The 21939-nt window shown below is 37.2% G+C and overlaps 1 protein-coding gene across 3 annotated transcripts in view; it reads left to right on the plus strand.

Moving 5' to 3' along the window:
• The window catches only part of bod1l1 (biorientation of chromosomes in cell division 1-like 1), a 170440-nt gene that overhangs the window by 77540 nt on the left and 70961 nt on the right, over nucleotides 1–21939 (plus strand). For 2 of the 3 annotated variants that reach the window (XM_051928655.1, XM_051928653.1), the window contains exons 20-25: nucleotides 3452–3518; nucleotides 3632–3690; nucleotides 3778–3856; nucleotides 4023–4054; nucleotides 4748–4826; nucleotides 18356–18414. In XM_051928655.1, the coding sequence (XP_051784615.1) occupies nucleotides 3452–3518; nucleotides 3632–3690; nucleotides 3778–3856; nucleotides 4023–4054; nucleotides 4748–4826; nucleotides 18356–18414 (375 nt within the window). The remainder of the gene's footprint in view (nucleotides 1–3451; nucleotides 3519–3631; nucleotides 3691–3777; nucleotides 3857–4022; nucleotides 4055–4747; nucleotides 4827–18355; nucleotides 18415–21939) is intronic. The other variant, XM_051928654.1, reaches the window with a different exon arrangement.

Consider the following 21939-nt stretch of genomic DNA (forward strand, 5'->3'; position numbering starts at 1 on the left):
TTTTTAATTTTTTTAACATGCAATAGGGCATTATCCACAAAGAAGTTGGGAGCCCTGAAGCCGAAAGCTTAAATAGGAAGAAGCAACACTGGTTTTATTATGTTGTCAAGGCAAAACAGGGATGTAGCTTGCAGATCAATTCAGGTTGTTTTAGAAAAGACATTGAAGCCATGAAGATCAAAGACATCACTAAACCTGTTGTATAGAATTTTACATCTTTTGGTCATCCTCATACTGATCTTTCTATTTGTGTTCTTTCAAATTGTTTCAGAAATGCATATCAAAAAAACAGAAGATGCTACGAGTTTGTTTTCAAACTTGAATCATACATTCCTCCAGAAATTGACATCTTGTCTTTTAACTTCTTCTTTCATATACACTAATGACTGCTTTGTGCACCTACTCTCATTTTTTTCTTCCTGACTCAATTATTTTCATCTCTCCTGTACAGTGGTGTGAAAAACTATTTGCCCCCTTCCTGATTTCTTATTCTTTTGCATGTTTGTCACACAAAATGTTTCTGATCATCAAACACATTTAACCATTAGTCAAATATAACACAAGTAAACACAAAATGCAGTTTGTAAATGGTGGTTTTTATTATTTAGGGAGAAAAAAAAAATCCAAACCTACATGGCCCTGTGTGAAAAAGTAATTGCCCCCTGAACCTAATAACTGGTTGGGCCACCCTTAGCAGCAATAACTGCAATCAAGCGTTTGCGATAACTTGCAATGAGTCTTTTACAGCACTCTGGAGGAATTTTGGCCCACTCATCTTTGCAAAATTGTTTGTAATTCAGCTTTATTTGAGGGGTTTTCTAGCATGAACCGCCTTTTTAAGGTCATGCCATAGCATCTCAATTGGATTCAGGTCAGGACTTTGACTAGGCCACTCCAAAGTCTTCATTTTGTTTTTCTTCAGCCATTCAGAGGTGGATTTGCTGGTGTGTTTTGGGTCATTGTCCTGTTGCAGCACCCAAGATCGCTTCAGCTTGAGTTGACGAACAGATGGCCGGACATTCTCCTTCAGGATTTTTTGGTAGACAGTAGAATTCATGGTTCCATCTATCACAGCAAGCCTTCCAGGTCCTGAAGCAGCAAAACAACCCCAGACCATCACACTACCACCACCATATTTTACTGTTGGTATGATGTTCTTTTTCTGAAATGCTGTGTTCCTTTTACGCCAGATGTAACGGGACATTTGCCTTCCAAAAAGTTCAACTTTTGACTCATCAGTCCACAAGGTATTTTCCCAAAAGTCTTGGCAATCATTGAGATGTTTCTTAGCAAAATTGAGACGAGCCCTAATGTTCTTTTTGCTTAACAGTGGTTTGCGTCTTGGAAATCTGCCATGCAGGCCGTTTTTGCCCAGTCTCTTTCTTATGGTGGAGTCGTGAACACTGACCTTAATTGAGGCAAGTGAGGCCTGCAGTTCTTTAGACGTTGTCCTGGGGTCTTTTGTGACCTCTCGGATGAGTCGTCTCTGCGCTCTTGGGGTAATTTTGGTCGGCCGGCCACTCCTGGGAAGGTTCACCACTGTTCCATGTTTTTGCCATTTGTGGATAATGGCTCTCACTGTGGTTCGCTGGAGTCCCAAAGCTTTAGAAATGGCTTTATAACCTTTACCAGACTGATAGATCTCAATTACTTCTGTTCTCATTTGTTCCTGAATTTCTTTGGATCTTGGCATGATGTCTAGCTTTTGAGGTGCTTTTGGTCTACTTCTCTGTGTCAGGCAGCTCCTATTTAAGTGATTTCTTGATTGAAACAGGTGTGGCAGTAATCAGGCCTGGGGGTGGCTACGGAAATTGAACTCAGGTGTGATACACCACAGTTAGGTTATTTTTTAACAAGGGGGCAATTACTTTTTCACACAGGGCCATGTAGGTTTGGATTTTTTTTCTCCCTAAATAATAAAAACCATCATTTAAAAACTGCATTTTGTGTTTACTTGTGTTATATTTGACTAATGGTTAAATGTGTTTGATGATCAGAAACATTTTGTGTGACAAACATGCAAAAGAATAAGAAATCAGGAAGGGGGCAAATAGTTTTTCACACCGCTGTATATCGAACCTGTTCTTCCTTTTCTAGTCACACACTTGATGATGGCTATACAGTCAAAATGCATTCTTATTTTTTTTTTTAGTGTGAAAACAACAAAGTTAATTTAATTGTGCTGACTGTTCATTTATATATTCATTATTCAGAAAGGACTTATAAAAATAAATAAGTAAAAATAAAAAAAATAAAATTACTAGTCACACCTGTAAGTTAGATAAGTCACAGATTGCAAATTTTAGGTTACGTAGTAGTACAAATGTAACTTAGTGCACTTAAAACTGAGTTTATGAATACATTTAGTGTTTTAATTTGTTACATTATTAAGTGTTATTTTATCTGCAGTCAGAATGCAAGCTGCTCTTAAAATGTACTGGGTATAATACAATGAGTGTCAGTTTATTAGAATCACCTTACTAATGGCAAATTGTTTTCCTATTTGCTGTCAAAGGAGCCTGAATTCATGGAGACTGGAATGAGCACAGCCTCTGGAATGTGGCACGAATATGTGGGTACATTCTGTCGTCAGTCTACCCCAATTAAATACTTTTATTTCATCCCAACCCACAGTTGACCGATAAGCTGAACAGTGGTAACTGGGGTGGGGAGTGCATTACGCTGAATACTCTGAAGTATTTTTTTTTCCCATGAAGCAGTGCTGAAGAAGCCTATATGTAGATGGGTATCGGATAAGCTGAACAGCAACAATATTCATATTTGTACCACCTTGTTTTCACTTAAACAAACAGTCAATAATCCAAAATTGTTCTGTCTTATTCTGTTTGTTACAAAGCATGACAGATTAAATGTTCTGATAAGCCTGTTGTGGCATCATTGTTGTACTCTTGGCTGACTGTATTCCTTCTTTAATTACAAACAAGCAGCATTGGCCTCCATCAGGTTCTTTTACAAACGGTCTGTTTTTGACCATAAGCCTATTCTCTACATTTTTTTTTTCTGATGTTCATGTCATTTATGTACTTGCGGCACATGTGATACTTGAAAGGCCCAGAAAGACACCTGTCTATGATGAACCTGTGTTTGCATGTCTACCCTCACTTTTAAGCTATATTCAAGACCTACTACTATAAATCTTTAACATTTTCTGTTCTCCCTCTGAATTGTGAACATAAACAAGGTCCATTCCTCACTGCTTTAAAAACCATTATCTACATATTCGATATTGTCACTGATTTAAAAGTGAATTAAATGGGTAGGACATACATACAATATGAAATAAAGTGGCTGGTTAGTGAATGACAGCTTGATATGATTTGCTACTTTGAAAGACTCTTACACTAGATTAATTGGTGATGTTTTTGGCTATAGGGTTGCCTTTTATCTTCAGGAATAGAGGTAATTTTTTTTCTATTTTTCTTTTGTACAGCAGGATGAAGAAACTGCAAACAGAACAGATAACTCTTCGACAGCAGCACAATCATTGATGACATTTTGTAAGCAAGAACCGTTTACCTACTCTAGAAAAACAAAATATTATAGCCCTAATTTTTATATTTAAGTTAAAAATGTATGTTTTTTTCTTCTGTTCCCTTTTCATTCCATAAAGCTGAACCGAATGTGGAAGTGGAAAATGCAACCAAACAAACAAGCTGTCAAAACTCAGAGGTATGTTGCATTTATATTTTTATTCTTTTTATATTTTGTGTATTTTATTAATGTTATAAAATTTACTAAGCAAGTCCTTCAAAATAGGCAGAAGATAAGAAGGAAAAAAAACAAGGTCGCAGAGGCAGAACACCAAAACTCCAGTCTGCTTCAGGTTTTGAAGAATGTAAGTAAAGTTATTTTTAATAATATTTCACATTTTATTAGAGTATTCTGTTGTTGATCAAATAAATGTTAGAAGAACAGTAACCTGAATGAGGTTTCATAATGAAACAAGAACCCAGTTATTTCAGGCATGTAAAATCCAGGGCCTATCTTTTTCTCTCTTTCAGGCAAATACGTAAATGAAAAAGAATTGGAAATGGTGAATATATTTTTTGTTACTAATTAAATGTTTAATTATTAATTTGAAATATGTTTTTGTTGTAACATTTATAAAAGGTAAATATGTGTTACAAAGTTGTATCTGTATAAATCAAGTACTTTCACTTTTAAAATACAGGTTTATATTGTTAATTTTATTAAGTTGTTGCTACTTTGGTTGTCTTTGGAGAACTTGTATAGAATTTCCGTATTGCTAATAATAAATTGTTCTTCTTGAACGTATATGTTTATAGGCTAGTTGTTATGTTTATTTATCAGATGTGACTTAAAACAGTGGTTCAATTTCAGTGCAGGCTTTCGCTCTATGGCTGCACGTTTTCACGTCAACCAGCTTTTGCTTTAAAATTTGACTCCAGCCTTAATTAAGCAAGCTCCCAATTTGTTTGTTTGTTTGCTTGCTTATTTATTTATTTATTATTCATTTATTTATTTTGGTCAGTCCTAAACCTACAAACAGAATTTGTTAAATTGTTATGGAATGAGCAACAATGTTTATGTTAAATGGGAAAGTATTAATTCTTTTTGCTTTTTAATATTTTGTTACTTTTGAATGCTGCAGTTATTTAAGCTGTTACCTACAAATAAGCACACAAATGGGTAATAGAGAAATAGCTTGTCCTTTAGAATTCCCTGTTGTTTGCAGTGGTGTGCTTAACTTGCCGTTAATTGTCAGGTGTCTGCAACAGAGGCTTCTGAATGTATAAAGACACCCCGGAGAGGAAGACCCCCAAAGCTCAAGGCCCAGAGTGTTAGTAAGTATTTATTTTTGTTGTTATGTTTTCTTCATACAAGTTGTGTTTTTTAATAAAATAAGTTTTCAAATAAGACATTTTTAATATCTCCACCATTAGAACCTTTATTTATGGCTCCATTTTGGCTCAGGAGCCCTACCTATAGTCTACTATGAGAATGTGTGTCCCTTGAGATGACTATAATTAATACTATGTTAACAACATGCTCTTAAAAATGGTCATCTTAATGTAATTAAAACAAACAAATGAGAATCTTGTATATGGCAGTCATTTTTTATTGTGGTTAATATTAGGGCTGCACCTAATGATTATTTTGGTAATCGACTAATCATTCTTTTTTTTTTTTTATTTTTCCCCCCCCCGATTAGTCACAATTATTTCATGCCTGACTATTTTGATGCCTGCGACCTGTGGTTGCACATCCTGTTCTGGGCTCCAGTGCATGTCTTACCTCATCTGCTTACATCTGTCCACCTGTGAATGTCACCCTGATGTCTCTGCATTAACACGACTAAAATTAATAATAATCAAATTAAAATAACCAATGAAACATTTGAATTTAAAAATAATCAGATGTTTTATATTAGTATGACCATCACAATAAAAAAGAAATACATTAAACAATACAAACTAAAGTGCACATAGTCTTTGAACAAAAAAAGTGCATTTAACTTAACCAAAAATGGCCACTGGTGTCCAGAAGTCCAAAAGTTTAAATAAAGCTTCAATTCAAATAAAATAAAACAATAATGTACAGTTTATAAAAGATTCAGTTCATGTAGTCCTGATTGCAGTGCAGGAACGTGAGCATTTCGACATGCTCTGGTGTGAGGCTGGCTCTCTTCTTTGAGACAATGTTCCCAGCTGCTGAGAAGAGACTCTCAGAGGGAGTAGAGGTAGCAGGAATACAGTAGACCCCTGTGAAGCCGCGGTTCGGAGTTTGCGGCCTCAGTCATTCGCGGATTTTTCCTTAGAACCTATCTAGTAATTATTAGCGAAAACTGCATATTACCTCCGCAATTTTTATGGCTTTTTTCGTGGCAATACTGTACTGTAGAGAGAACAGGAAACAACTGCAGCGCAAACGCGGCTTGGTATGGTGAAAGTAGCCAATAGAATTTGAAACTGCGACTCCAAGCAGTCCCTGCAGTGGTCTTCTGCTGAGGGTGCTGGGGCTTTTGGGGTCAAAGGATATCAGCGTTGCTTTTACAAAGGGGGCCGGTGACCAAAAGCAAAAAAAAAGGTTTTTGTAATTTGTGTTTCAAGTTCTTGTCTCTCTGTTGGGTTACCTGTACTTATTCATTTTGTCCTGGATCATTTCGTGTTTGGTGTCTGCATTTTCTGCCTGTGTACATGAGGACTGTAAGTGGATTCTTGGCCATCCTGCAAAGAAGCGCTTCTGAACCCATCTTCACCATTTCAGAAACTAGCGGTAGGACTATCTTTACATTCCCATTCAATGTGCGGATCTCTATTTTCATCATTGCATTTCATCCGTTGCCGTTTTTCATGATTTACTGTGTGTGTTTTGTTGGTGCTTTGTTGTATTTAATGTGTAATCACTGTAAGGGGAACAGGGGTGGTACTAGTGCTGGGCGGTATACCGGTTCATACCGAAAACCGTTTTTTATTTTTTTTTATGATATGGATTTTTCTTATACCGCAACACTGGTTTAAATTGCCTAAACGACGTTCGGAACGTGGCGCAACGGGAAACTGTTCAAGTGGGGACCTTTTTCACTGCTACACCGCTAAACACAGATTTGTTGCACTAGGGCTGTTTTTCACTGCTACACCACCAAATAGTGGGCAGTAGCATAGGTATATGGAGGACTATTTCGGACAAAATTAAATAAATAAATAAATGCGCAAATAAATTAAAGTTCTGTGAAATGTGTAAAATGGACAGAGAGCATTCCGAAACTGAAGCCGACGATAAAGTTGAACATGAACAACAGAAGAACTTTTGTCGAAAAAAAGGAGTCACGTCCGTCGCCTGGAGATACTTTAGTTTTAAAAGGTCAGATGTGTAAATACTGTTTCTATACTACTGGATAATACTGCAAGCCAAGTTGTACTTGTTTTTGTACTTGCTAGTGTATGTTTTGCTTGAATTCATCCTGCGATGTGCTGGCGACTCGTTCAGAGATGGGCGCAACTCTGAATGGATGGCATAATTAAACATGTATAACGAAGATATTTTTAAAGTTCTGAACACTCCGTAGGCTAAGTTAATAACTAGTTTTAATTTCACAAAGATGTTTATCGTGTGATGATTGGTAATGTGGAGAAAGAAAAAGGAAAGATAGGAACTGGGGTTTTGGTAGAGAGCAGGAATATCATGAAGTGAATGGATTCTGTGCGGTGATTGCTGCAGGCGCCTGCTTTTAGAGGAAGTCAGTTTAAGAAGCGTAGTGATTAACGACAGGGTCGGGGAAGACTTAACACAAAGTATTTGATGTGCTGCATTAACTTGTGACGGGGTTTGAGAAAATCTAGTAAATTAAACATTGATTTTAGGATGAAGTTTAGTTTACAGCATTCTACTTTAATTATAAAATAAACTATGAGAATAAAGTGGAAATGTCGACTTTAATCTTGACATAGTCAACATGTCAAATTTATTCTCGACATATAGTTTGTTTTTTTCTTCCGTGTCCATATTTTTTTTTCTTCACAGTGGCCCTAATGCGCTTCCATAGGGCTATACCACAAACAGCATTATAAATGCAAGTTGCAGTTTTATTATTTATGAATATAGCTTAGCTTGAAGCAAGGTCCATATTAATGCAGTTTGCCTAAATGATGGAACAGTTGGTAAGATGTCATCACCAAGTTGCACTTGTTTTATTTTATTTTAATTTGGTGAATACTGTGTAATGCACCTGGGCTTGAAGCCTTGAAGTAATGGTGCAACTATCAGTAATACTATTATGTATTTTATTGTTATTATTTATTAGTTTAAATATTATGCAGTTTAATGATGGTAGAATTGTTTAAAAAGTCACTTTAACGTGTCAGTGGACAGAGATTGTTAACATTAACAGAAAGTGTAGTTGGTTTACAAAAAATATTTACTATTTATTCCTTTTCTAAGACGTGTTCAGTGCAATCCAACTTTTGACAAACACCTCTGGATATTTTACTGAGTCTAAATGCCTCTTTGGATGGTTGAAAATATGTTGTCAAAATCATAGTTTAAGCTTTTGCAAAATTTGTTCAATTAAAGGTTCTATATTTTGACTGCATCTGTCATGCAATGTGATTCCTTCTCTTTAGTGCCACCCCCTTGAAAACTATCACTTTATGGGGCCATGCAAACCTGGATTAATACTTGTGTGCACATTAAAATGTCTTTTTGTACGATGTACAATTTTCATAACAGTCTAATAGGTTATTCTTAGCCAGTCTACTGCAGTAATTGCAGTGGAAAATGTGGTTAACATCCACTCATGCATGGGGAAAAAAAATACCGTCTAATACCGTGAAACCGGCAGAATTTAGAAAAATACCGTGATATAGAATTTTGGTCATACCGCCCACCTCTTGGTGGTACTGTTTTTTTCATTACATTCTTTATTTTCTGTTTGATTACCGGATTGCTTTGTTTTTGTCTCTGTGAGTGCGTGTGGGTCGGGTCAAAGTCCCTGGAATCTCCACCATAAAAATAAATAAATCACCATCTTTTTGATGGTGTGAATCTTAGCGGCACCGGACCGCTACAGCATTATTCATTTCTCCTTGCTGCTGATTGACTGTGATGCATCTCCAGCTGAGTGTTCCTGTGTTTACCATTTTGTTCCTCTTAACCCTTAAACAGCCACAACCAGCTATAGTTGTTTCCCAGTGCAATTTGCGAGCATGCAGGACCTGACCTAAAAGTCTGAACAGCACCTGTCCTTTTTGGCCTATTGCTTTGTTTCTCTCTCCTCCCCCAACATCCTCTGCTCTTGTTAGGGGTTGTGCTCCACTATGAAGTTTGTCTATTCTTTAATCGATAACTAACTGCATACTGAGCTTGTTTAACTTCTGAAAGAGACATGTTTGTTTGTTTGAAGTGTTTGAATAAAGTTCCTGTCCCAACAGTCTCCTGTGTTTCTGTGCAATTCTGTGACCCAAGCATGACTCACTGCAGCCTGACTGTCTCTGGGATTGAGACAGTATCAGCATTTACCTCTGTGTGTTTGCGTGCTGCCAGTTCAAGCGCAGTTGGCTTGGTGATTTACTGAGTTTCATCCATCAGTTGCACTTTGTACATATTGTTCCAGTAGTTTTTAAAATAGTTTTTACAGTTCATTAGCAGTGTGTAAAATGATCAGTGTTGCAGTAATTTTGATGCTCTTTGCATGGAAAAAAATTGTGTTCTATTAACATTTCACTTTTTCTTTGTGAATTGTGACGTTTACTTAAAGTGCAGCAAAAAAATATTTGGCGTCCAGGGATGCATTAACCCCCAAGTATGTGGCAGTTTAACGGTTAAAGCCCCAAGATGCCGTCCAAACACCCTGCACCTTCTTAGGCTTCTGGCAATGAAAACGCGCTTGCATGAACTATAGTACCTATAGCGGTAACATCGGTATTTTACATTCTAGCACTGCGGGAGAGACAGCAGTAGAGTATACAGGTTTATCTTTACATTCATTTTTTAGGTAATGTATTAAGCTGAGTTTGAAATCAAATTAAAGCGTTTTTGGGGCATATTTAGGGTTTAAACTATAAAAATATGCCTTTTTTTAACCACATCCAAAATTTGCGGTTTTTCACAATTCGCAGGTGCTCTAGGAATGTAACCCCCGCGAATTTTGGGGGTGTACTCTACACAAGAATGATTTTGCAGACAGAGAAAGATGTTTTAATCATACCACTCTGAAGGAAAAGTGTTGTAGTTTATCACATCATGTACTATATTATGCCAAAATAAAAAAATAACGGACTAAAATATGTAACAAGCTAATTACTGATATACTCCAAAACACAAGTTACCTAATGTTAATTAGAGATGGTTTACTATTCATATGAACTCAAATATTATACGAAAAAAGAAGAAAAAAAAAACTAGGAAGGCTCAGCTACTCCTATTCACTTGTTTACTATAACTCCAAACACGTTGGCAAACATAACTGAAATTATAATCACTGAACCCTTAAACTGCCGTTTACCACTGCAGTTTGCCAGCACGCTGGAGCCGAGTATATTTGGAAAAGTACATTAGTTGAACGCCTCAACTGGCTAGAGTCGTTTTCCAGTGCAATTTGGGAGCACGCCGAAGCAGACTATATGCGGCGACATACATTCGACGATGTACATTCATTGAACTCTGCAACTGCTAAAGTCGTGTCTCAGTGCAATTTGCCAGCACACAGGGGACGAGTATATTCGACGACGTACGTTCATTGAATGCCGCACCTGACTATAGTCGCTTCACAAAGCAATTTGCGAGCACGCCGGAGCTGATCAGTCAGTGCCATATATTCGTTGAGCAGCCAGCTCATGACCACTGGCGCCTTGCAGCATCACTGTCCCCGGGATTCAGCCACTGCACTAGACTGGCCTGCAAGTGTCAGTGCTTACCTCTGTGTGCCTACGTGCAGCCAGTTCAAGCGCAGTTGGCTCGGTGATTTACTGAATTTCATTAATGGCTTCAGTTGCACCTTGAACATATAATAATCACAGAAACATAACTGTATTGCAAATTTTTGACCCCATCACCAAACTTCCATTTAAATGGAAGTAAAAAAAGCAAAGCACACACACACAGGTTTTTGTTATTTCCACTTTTACCCCATTATGAGTTGGATTTTTGATTTGAGAGAGCAGTGATATGATTGATAACGTAATGTAATTTATTTTAACGAATTGTGTTACGAATTTCAAAGAGGAGATAAACTGATAGCATGATTAATAGCTTTTTGAAACAATATAATAAAAAGTCCTGATAAAGGATTAAATGCTTCACATTCAAGTTGTATGTGTCCATCCAAGGATCCATCCATTTTCTAACTAAAGTGTACAGTTCAGGCTCATTGGGGTAACCCTGCAAACATTAAGAATTATAAATAAGACTGTGGGGATTGAGGGGTGGGGGGAACCACACTGGCTATGCTTACAACAGTTGTATCAAGTAAATGTAATAACAAGTTTTAAACTAAGTGGCTATTTGGCTTATCAACAATGGTGATAAAATAAACTGCTCCATTTCTTAATACCAAAATAAAATATATTTAGCATTTCAATATTTCAGAGCACTAGGTACATCTCACTATTAATACTTCATTTACTGGGTTAATAGAAATGCATAATTGCAAAAACATACATATAGTCCGCAGGACTGATTGCTGTATTTGTGTAATTCTTTTGACTTTTGAAGGCAAACTAATGTTTGTGAGTATAATCCCAAAAAAATGACAAACTTAGTGAAAAGCACATATGTATTTGAGTGGTACATTGGCAAATGGTATGCCGTATCTCAAGAGTAATTGAATATAAGCAGTTTTAGTCGATGTTAGTTTTTTAATTCTGAATTTGTACAAAGACTCTGTCAGGTCAGGTTGGGGAGCATGCACTGGTACCGCACGTTGCTGCACCCATCAGACAATGAAATGGCTTGGGATCTTGTTTGGTAACCCCCCCACTGGCACCCTCCGGAAATGACCATCTGTCTGCTGCAGCCAGGTGTTACATGGGTGTCCCCATGGCCTAGTCCAGCCACTCGGGTCCTTAACGATGAAGCTCTTGCGAGGTAGATCACCCTTGGGGAATCGTGCCACATGGCCGTAGTGCCGTAACTGATGCTTCCCCACAATGCAGGTAATGTGCCTTCTTCAGGACTCCATGAGCAACTGCTTAATTGACACAAAGTCAAACCATCAGGACCCAAGGATTCTCCAAAGAGACATAGTACCGAAAGAGTCCGATCTTCATCTCAGATCACTGGATAACGTCCATGTCTCGCAACCATATAGCAAGACGGGAAGCACCAGGACTCTTAAAAACTTGGACTTTTGTCCTTTTGCATAGATATTAGGAGTGCTACACACCCCTTTCCAGTGACTTCATGAACCACCATGCTCCCCCCAGTACTGACTTCATAGGAAGAGTCACCAGAGACATGAATGTTGCTGCCGAGATAAGTAAACCTCTCCACAAGGTTGACACACTCTCTTCAGAGAGACACACTACTGGTGGTTGTGCCTAAGAGGTCATTAAAGGCCTGGATCTTGTTTTTTTTATCAGGGACAATCACAAGCCCAGACACTCAGACACCTTTCTCAGTCTCTTGATCACAGCATTGTCAGCAATCTCAAGATTAGTGAATCTTTCTTCACCAACACTCCCCCCACAGTTGCAGTACCCCACGACTTTGCCCATCACCTAGTCCATGCAAGCAATGAACATAGTAGGAGCAAGAACACACCCCTGACAAACCCCAGAATCAACTGAGAAAAACACTGAGGTTCTACCTCCACTCTACACAGCACTCATAGTATCAGTGTACAGGCTGTCCATGATATCCAGCAACCTTGAGGGGATCCCGCGAAGTCTCAGGATGTCCCACAGGACAGCTCGATCAACCGAGTCAAACTCATTATCAAAACTGACAAAGGCTGCAAAGAAACTCTTACCGATATTCACGTTTGCACTCTGAGAACTCGCAGTGCCAGGATGCAGTCGATGGTAGACTTCTTAGGTGTACAATCAGACTGCTCTGGTTGCTGGTAGGTGAGCTATGCTATTGAGAATGACCCTTGCAAGGACCTTACCCGGCACTGAGAGTAGTATTATCTCCCTGTAGTTGCTGCAATCCAGGCCATCATCCTTCCCTTTCCAGATAGGGGCGACAAGTTACGTTTTCCAGTCAGTTGGGATAATGCCCGTCACCCGAATGGAAACAAAGAATGCCAGGAGGACAGCCTAACCACCAGCCTGGAGAGGTTCACTTCGGATACCACAGATCCCTGTAGCCTTTCCTACCCTCAGCTGGTTCGCCACCTGTGCAGTCTCAGTGAGACTGGGTTGTTCACAGCTAATTGAAGGATCAGCTTGAAGAACCATGGACCCAAAGATATCCAACGACCTAGCTGGAGGATCAGCTTTAAACAGCTGCTCAAAGTAACCAGCACAGTGGATCACAACTGCTTTGTCTTCTGTAAGGACTATTACGTCAGCCACCCTGACTTGACCATCAAAGATTTGAGCAATAACAAAATTTAACTTCTGTAAGACATATAGAAAATAGTAGAACAAAGGCTGTTTTACAGAAGTTCTGAAATAATGGATTAATGTGAAATTGACAAGTTTCATTTTACACAGGAAGCATTAAAGTTGGGACAAATGTAAAAATTGAAGTGGAGATTTAGAAAAATGAAAGAACCAAGAAATTCTGATATTTGAAATTTGAATTAATTTGACTCATTTGTTAAGTATCATTTGTTAAGTATTATTCGTTATTAAGTTTTTTTAACCATATAATGTAAATATAAATGTTACAAACAGTGATGGAAAGTAACAAAGAACATTTATTTTTAAACTTGAGCAGGTTTTGTATGAAAGTGTACTTTTTAAAGTAAATGTGATTACTTATTTAAAAAGTATATTTAGTAATGATGCCAATCCTGTTTAATTTTCAACAGCCCAGTGTGTTAGACAAATGGCTAAGAACTGAAAGTGCCTGTTAAAGATCAGCCTTAAATGTCAAGTGCCACAAATTTAGGTTTTCTGCTTGTGAAGAAACCTGAACAATGGAGGATGTGTTTCAAGCTTTCAGTATAGTTTCAATAGAGGCAGCACTCTTTATCAAGTAGAGACTGGATATCCTTGGTCAGACCTAGCAGAGTCATTTAGTCTCAACCAGTAACCCCGTGATTCTCAAAAGAATCGCAAATCCAAGAATGCCAATCACTTTCTGTTACCTCCGATATTTGGAGGGATGAAAAATCATGGAGGGTGGGTGCGTCCTGGGAAATTTTTCATTCAATTAAATAAACATATTTGTACTGAAGCGGTTTCTTTCTGGAGCTGTGACTCATCTAGTTCTGGTGTTTCAGAAGCACGTTGTAGGCGCCTTCGTTTATTGTTTTTATCCATGCAGTCTCGTTTTTGTTTTTCTATGGCTGTGTCGTCAGCTAGAAGTCGTTTGCTGACGGCGGCGGATTCGCGTGCTGAAGTGACGATGGCGGTGGACCCAGGCTTGGAGGGGCACAGTACTAAACGAAGGTGGTATATGTGGTGGTGTGGGCGGTCGCGTTTGGGCCGCGGTGGTAGTGCGTACGGCTTGCCTGTTGCCTCTGGCATGTTTGCATATATACTGTACAACCTGGCATGCACGCTTTACCTCAGGTTTAGTTTACAGGTCGTATCCATATGGGCTCGTTTTTGTATTTCTAATTGTTGAGCTCTTTCTTTTTGGAGCCGTGACTTCTTTGCTTCTGGTGTCTCAGAAGCGTGTTGTAGGAGCCTTCGTTTATTGTTCTTATCCATGCGGTCGCGTTTTTGATTTTCTGTGGCTGTGTCATTAGGTAGAAGTCGTTTACTGTTAGTTTACAGGTTGTGTTGTTTGGTTGTGTTGTTTGGGCGCCACCTACTGACTCTGGGGCACTGAGGCGCTGTGCGCATGCGCCTCGGTATGTCCTGCGTCCGTGCATATAATTATACAACTGTGGTTTAGTAATATAGATGACTTGTGCTGCATTCCATTTTAAGTGGGAAGTTCCTTGTCAGAATATTTATCTGGATTACCAACTCTGGGCTAGTCTGTCAAGTCCAAGTTTGTCTGACTTTAGATCATGATGTTAATCCAAAATGGCAATGTACACCACAAACATTGGTGAAAGCTGTAGTATTCTATTGTTTATTAACACATCTTTCTGTTTGTGACTTATTAAATCATTCAGACACTCAGTACTGCCCCAACATTTTGCTACAATGTTTGAATATGCAGAATACTGCGTAATGCTTTATCAACTACTATTTATTTTGATGGAGTAAGCACAAGTAAGGTTTTCCTTATTGGTTGTCTGAATGTTTTACTGGAAAGCAGTCCTCTCGAGCGTGATGTCATTTTATTGCAGCAGTTAAACAAAGCAGCAGTGTTAAAAGTGTGAATTATATACAGTATATACACACACAAACATCAACTCTTCCTGAAACGTACAAAATCTCATGGAAGTTGATTTTTTTTTAATTAGTAAGCTATTTAAAATAATGAGACTTAAATAATAAATATCATAGTTGTTGGTATTTGAAAAGTACTGCAGTAAAATTCTAACATCCAGATAGAGGTAGATTTATAGGTACAGAAGCCAAAGGTGTATGTGTTATTTGCAGTAGAGGCGATGAGGTTAAAAAGACGAGACAGCCCACTCCCGTTATTAAAAAGGAAGGTTGTTCAATGTAGTTGCAGTTAAAGGGTCAAAAACTGCTCTGTAAGTCACAAATATCTTTGCAGTCCAGTGATTCTAGATATCAAATGCTGCACCCATATTGATATTTTTAGTTCATTTTTAAAATGACATCTTCAGTTATTAATGACTAGTTAGTTCACTGTAAAAGTAAAAATAAATAAAAAAAAAAACTCCCACAAAATACAAAAAATTAATTTAACACTGAAAACAGATAAATGCATATATTTATATGTTAAGCAGTGTTTTAGCTGCCAGTTTTCATTTTTTTCAACGTGCAAATATGTTTTAAGGATAGTTTTTGTATTGCTATAGACTCAGTACTGAAACACTGAATGTTGGTTAAAATATTGTATGTAATGTGAAAATATTGCAGTATCCATTTTTCTGTAAAATTTCTTATCAACCTCATTTAGTTTTTCTAGTATTAAAAAATAGATTCTACCACTAAACTCTTTGCTGTATTTTGATGAATTGGTCTATAAATAAAAGAAAAATGTTATAAATTGTTTATTGTAGTTAGGTTTAATGGGTTCTAAGCCAGTGTACCAGTCGCTAATTAAAATAGTTTAATCTAGTGAATGATAGAATTTTACTGCACTAGTTTTACTGATTTAAAACATATAATTGTCTATGCTTCCGACCCTTTTTTAAGGCTTAATGATTGTCAGCATAGCTACCAGTAAATTGACTGTTAATTTAATTTTTTTGGTCAAATTTTTTTGGTATACGCATAGGCCACCATGACATGTAAATCTGCCACTGTAGCCAAGTATTGCTGTAACTGAATTGATGTTCATTTGTCTGAAAGTATAAAATTTAGCAACGGACAGCGCCATTTTAAAAAGAGATGCTTTCCTTCCATGCATAATGTATAAGTGTGCTGCACTTTGCAAATACAACAAGTGCAGTGTCTTAAAAGTAATTTTATTTTGACACCATACATAATCTGTAGCCAACATGCAGTGTTATATTTGTCTAAACACATATTTCAAGGAATAATAATAATAGATATATGTGTGTGTGGTATCCAAACAGAAATCTATACATACAGTAAGTACACACGTACCAACATACAAGCATAAACAATCAAAATGTCAAAACTAAAACATTATACAGTAATCCCTCACTTATCGCGGGAGATAGGTTCCAAGGCTGAGCACGATAACTGAATTTCCGCGAAGTAGGGACACTGTATTTATTTAATTATTTAACGTGTATTTGGACGTTTTTAAACCCTCCCTGTATTGTTTACAACCCACCATTTACTCTATTAAAAACAGGGACAATTGCTAAGAAATATGAAATCGGTAGATAAGTTTACACTTACTGTATAGCGAAGTACACGTAGCAGCTTGTAGGTGGTCATGACGTCGTCGACCTTGTTGCAAAGATTCCTAAAGCAGATTCCATCCAGACTACTGCCTTATCACGTCCACTTGCAACTCATTTTGCACCCTGGTTAAAGGACACTGCGGCCGTAGATCTTATATGCTTTTCCTCCTTCTTAAATAAAAAGAATCGATGTCCTGCAGTGGTGTAGCTGTTCCCTTCCTTCAACATATCCAAAACTTTTACCTTTTCTGCAATCATTTGCATCTTCTGTTGGTGCTTGGACATGGCCCCTGAAGCATTAGCACGTTAATGATGAATGAGTGAGATGAGACTTCCTGGTTAATGCAACACTCTGTCGCTGAGCCAATCAGCAGCACACAGGAACTTAACTGCGTGCTCTGATTGGGTAGCTTCTCAGCCATCCGCCAATAGCATCTCTTGTATGAAATCAACTGGGCAAACCAACTGAGGAAGCAAGTAAAAAGACCCATTGTCCGCAGAAACCTGCGAAGCAGCGAAAAATACGCGTTATGCATTTAGATATGCTTACATATAAAATCCGTGAAGTCGTGAATCCGCGAAAAGTGAACCGCGAAGTAGCGAGGGATTACTGTATACTACCCAGGAAACTTAATTAAAGCCACCAAAATATCACTTTCTTTAAACCAATCAACAGATGGCACTATTACAGTTTCCAAATACATACTCCGTGTGATGAACAGTGTTAGAAGAAGAAATGCCATACATTTTAATACATTTCTGTACACTCAGAACAGCACATCATTCTTAGTGTTAACAATGAGTAATCCTAATAATTCGGTCATTCGCAAAATAGAAAGTTATTTATGTGCGTTTACTTATACAAGATCTAAGTGTTATTAAAAATGAAAATGTTGGTTATAAACATAAAGTACACTGAACATGTTAATTATTAAAAGAGACAGAGAACTAACATTGTCAGCAATGCATAACACATAATTATCAGGTTTATAATTGGACACTGAACAAGAAAGTACAAACAAGTAAGCATACTGTTCACATGAAGCAAACAAAATGCTGTACATGTTCAGTAGACCCACTGGGGATATCTTGCTCAGTTCGGATGTTAAGCAGGGAATTTTACACAGACTCATCCAGAGTTGCTTCTCTTATTGTGCTTGGTGTTTACAAATTCACAGCTCTTTTAAATCAGAGGCCTTCGTACTTTGTAGGCATTATACATGCACAAATTGTAAGTATGGTTTACTTCATGATTAAATTAATTTAGTCAGTACATGGTTATATTTCTGTGAAATATGTTTGCAATCTTCACTATTTCTTAAAACATAATTACATCACAAATTAACTTTCTGGCAGCAACATTCTCTCCTTTAAACATTTCCTTGGCTCCTCTGAAAAAGTGATGACTGATATTATAATCAAAACATTATAATGACAGACATTTCATGTGCTTATTAGTTCACAGGAGTTTTGTTTTTACCCAAAACATGTGCTGCCATCTTAGCTGAGTGGAACTTGGGTGCTAGAGAGCAGGGTGAGATCCTTTAACAAGCATGTGGTAGCAGACTTAAAAAGATCAGTCCCTCATTTGAAAATGTATACAGTGTAAATAATCAACAACAGAAATATTGTAGACATTATTAGTAATGTCAAAAAATAATTTCAATCCTGTTGCCTTTAATCTTAATGTTTTGAGAATGTTGTGTCCCAATAAATCTTTTTATTTGTTATTACTGTGCTGACTTTTTGATTGCTTACTGTGCTGTTTTTCATACTGCTTACTTTAACTATTTAAAGGCAAATCTCCAAAGGCTGATAAGGAAGAAAAAGATTCTTCTGTGCAAAAATCAGAAAGTGTAAGTTATTTTTTTCTCACTTCCTTATGTGCTTATTTGTTGTTGTGTCATGACTTATGGCCAAAAATTTGTATCACAATATAATTTAAAAAAATACACTTTTCTTATTGAATCTAGTTTAGGTTGGCCCAATTTCATAGGTTAACAGTGAATAGTTTACTGTGATGTTTCTTTTCTTGAGGACTATTTTAATCAATTAAAGGAATTCCAAAACCTGTATTGTTCAAAATAATAAAATAATTTGAGTTTGGTTTTTGATTTGATATACTTTAATTTCCTTTCTGCATAACCTTTGGGGTTCATAAGAACTGAGCAAGAAATTAGTCAACTATATTTTATATGCCCAGCGATATTTAAGCGTTTTAATCTTGATGACCCAGATGAGAAACCTGATACCATACTGGCACCCCAGACGAGGATTATTATCATAATTAGCTACAAATGAAAAAGTGGCCATATAATAATAAAAAAAGTATGCATTTTTGTTTCTTTAAGCATTTCTCTCATATCAGTATTACTAAAAGAGAAAAGTGGAAAGAAAAGGTATTGTTGGAACAACAATTATTCAAACTAAGGAATGGATTTCTGAGGTATATTACTGCCAGTGTCGATGAATTAATACTTAACATAGTCACCTGATTCATGGCACCGGATAAGAAAAAAATTAGTGAAAAGAAAAAGATGCAATTTACTTATCTTGTCTTAAATAACATTATTTGTTTTAAATAATGTTTGTTTAAATGAGCTCCACCTTTACTATAACTAAAAATTGTTCTAAATGAGTTCACAAATAATTTGTCATGTTCTGGTTTTATTTAACAGTTTAGTGAGCCAAATGTAAAAAGTACCTAAATTAAGCATTATTTGCTTATACGGGTGATAGAATAAATCCTGAATAATTTAGTGAACGTTCCAGTTTGAAATGTTTAATATTATTGACTATGACTATCCGGGCTGGCTCCATGCTCTGGTCACTTCCAGGAGCCTGTTCAACACGTAACTGTACCAAGATGAGCCAGGCAAATGAGGATACACACATTCAGCAAGGAGTTTGTGCATGCTTTTATTAAAATAAAACCCAAAACAAAGTACAATTAGTGCAGTACATCAAATTTCCATAAAATTGAGTGAACATGGTGGTAAAAAATGCATAATAATCTGTTAAAATAAGGTTAATATCTAAGGGCGAACATTTTCTTTTAAAATCATGAGTTACAGAGCTGCTTTCTAAAATCAACAGCTTGCTTTCTTCAGTTTCCGCAGCACAAGGAGACATCAACCAGCAGGCTCATACAGCCGTTTGGTCCCCCACTCTGGCCCCTGTTGCCAGTCCATTGGCGTGTACAGGATGCTGCACTGAAATTTACTTCCTCCAAATCCTGCTTCTTTTCCTTCTGCCTTCCTTTAACCTCCTTGTCTTTCTGTTTATCTTTGTGTTTTTCTGTTCTCCTGCCGTGTAGGCTCCTTTTTATCCTTCCTGTTTGGGCACAGGTGTGGTGCATTGCCCAGTCTGAGCTGTGAACGAGGCACCTGATTTATCCACTTGCATTTGCTGTTGTATACCTGATCAGCCAAGCACCTCAATCAACACCAGAGCGAAGTGCATTTGTACACACATGTGATATCTTCTTTGCACCTCTGTTTCAGAATTAGACTGTGTTTATGAAGGAAAAGAGAATATGCAATGAAACATTGAGCAGTTGTCAATGGCAACTGAAACTGAATTTAGCATACAACACTGCCATGACACTATTAATACTCACCTCCAGCCTATTCACTCGCTCTTCATAACACCTTGGAAATTGTCACATTCTTGTGTAGCATTCAATATATTTAGACCTTCTGTCATTCCCCATTTCTCCCTCTTTCTTATTTGTGCTTTTGTTGTTTGATTGTTTTACCGGTTATAAGAGGGAATGTGGTGTTGTGAGTTATTGTTTTCTAGTTCTGTGTCATTGAAACGAAGGCTGTCTGTGCCATTGTTTTTGCATACTACTGCAATAAATACTACGATACAGAGAGGGAGGCGAATCATTCAGTACAGTACAGTACTTGGGTGAACTGTGCAGATATTACTGCACAATCATGTGGTGACTCATCACAAAAATGTGCAAATGTCAGCAGTTTGGGTCGCGACCCATAGTTTAAGAAATGCTGGTATGGTCTGTACAGTAAAAGATGAAACAATATTGGCAATAAAAAATAAGTATTCAAAATGTAAATAAAAAAAAAAATATAAAGACAAACCAAAGAAAATGGATGTCTGCATTTAATGAATACTGCCTTTATTATTGTGGGATTATTATGAAATTTGTGAGACTTATGAGGTATGTTACCGCACTGGCATACTCCCGCACTTTCAAAATTAATGCACACACAGATACACACACATACACATAGATATCCAATCCAGACAAAGTCTTGGTAATGCTAATTGCCAGTCACCTGACATTATTCCACATAGTACACAGCTACACACATACAGATAAAGGTCCCATCCAGGCAAAGTCCCAGGGAATTCCAATTACCAGTCACTCTGCAATATTTCACGTAAGTACATATAAGAAGAATACAAGATGCTTGTACTTTATATGGGGACTCACTCTCACTAGCAGTAGTGAAAATACAGGTGTCCTCATAATGAATGAAAACTCTGTTACTTTGGTTATAGGGCTACCTTCTAACCGAGAGTGTCTTATTTTTACTATACTTGTTCTAAATATCAAGGAGCTGCCTCTTGGCAAGAAACCAGCAATCTTACCTAAATAGGTGCCCTAACAGTTTCTTCAGGCACTCAAGATATTAATTCAAATTACAGAAATGTAAAACAAGCATGGCATTTATTAAAGTACAGTAAAACTTTGATTATCCATCTCTCGATTAACCATCAGTCTCCATTAACCATCAGTGCAAATAAATAAATAAATAAACATTGTGCACGCCAGCGTCTACCTATTACTACTGCTACATGATATGCTGTGAGCTATGCACATTGGAGCAGCTCTTCTTTTTGCCACCACATAGTGTTTTTTCCCCAGCACCATTTGTCATGCTGCATTTTGAAATCACAGTGTCAGTTACATACCTTAAACTTTATTAGTGTTTTGCCGCTTTACTCTTTTTTTAATCTTACTTTTGTTTATCTATTGCCGGTAAACATGTGTGGTTTGAATTGTCACAAAAAATTGAAATTGTTAAACGTTTACGAAACGGAAAAAGCACTTCAAGTATTGCCTCAGTTTACTGAGTAGGAAGAACAACAGGTAATGATATAAACCATAATGCTGACAAAATTGAAAAACGTGTTGAAAATGGAAACCGCTGACAGTAATGTTATTCTGTATTAATGATAATGTTCTTCTGCATTGTAATTTTCTTTTTAAATTTTGTTATGTTTTATTGCTATATTGTGACATGCAGGCAACTTATGATGCGCTGTGCGGGAGCAGAAAGAGTGGAATGCTTTGTAAGTGATAGGACCGGGTGAAGGGCTTCTGTTCTGTGAGGGGCGGACATACCTCTTAG

The sequence above is a fragment of the Erpetoichthys calabaricus genome, chromosome 5 (genome assembly GCF_900747795.2).
Source record: "Erpetoichthys calabaricus chromosome 5, fErpCal1.3, whole genome shotgun sequence".
NCBI classification, from domain to species: Eukaryota; Metazoa; Chordata; class Cladistia; order Polypteriformes; family Polypteridae; genus Erpetoichthys; species Erpetoichthys calabaricus.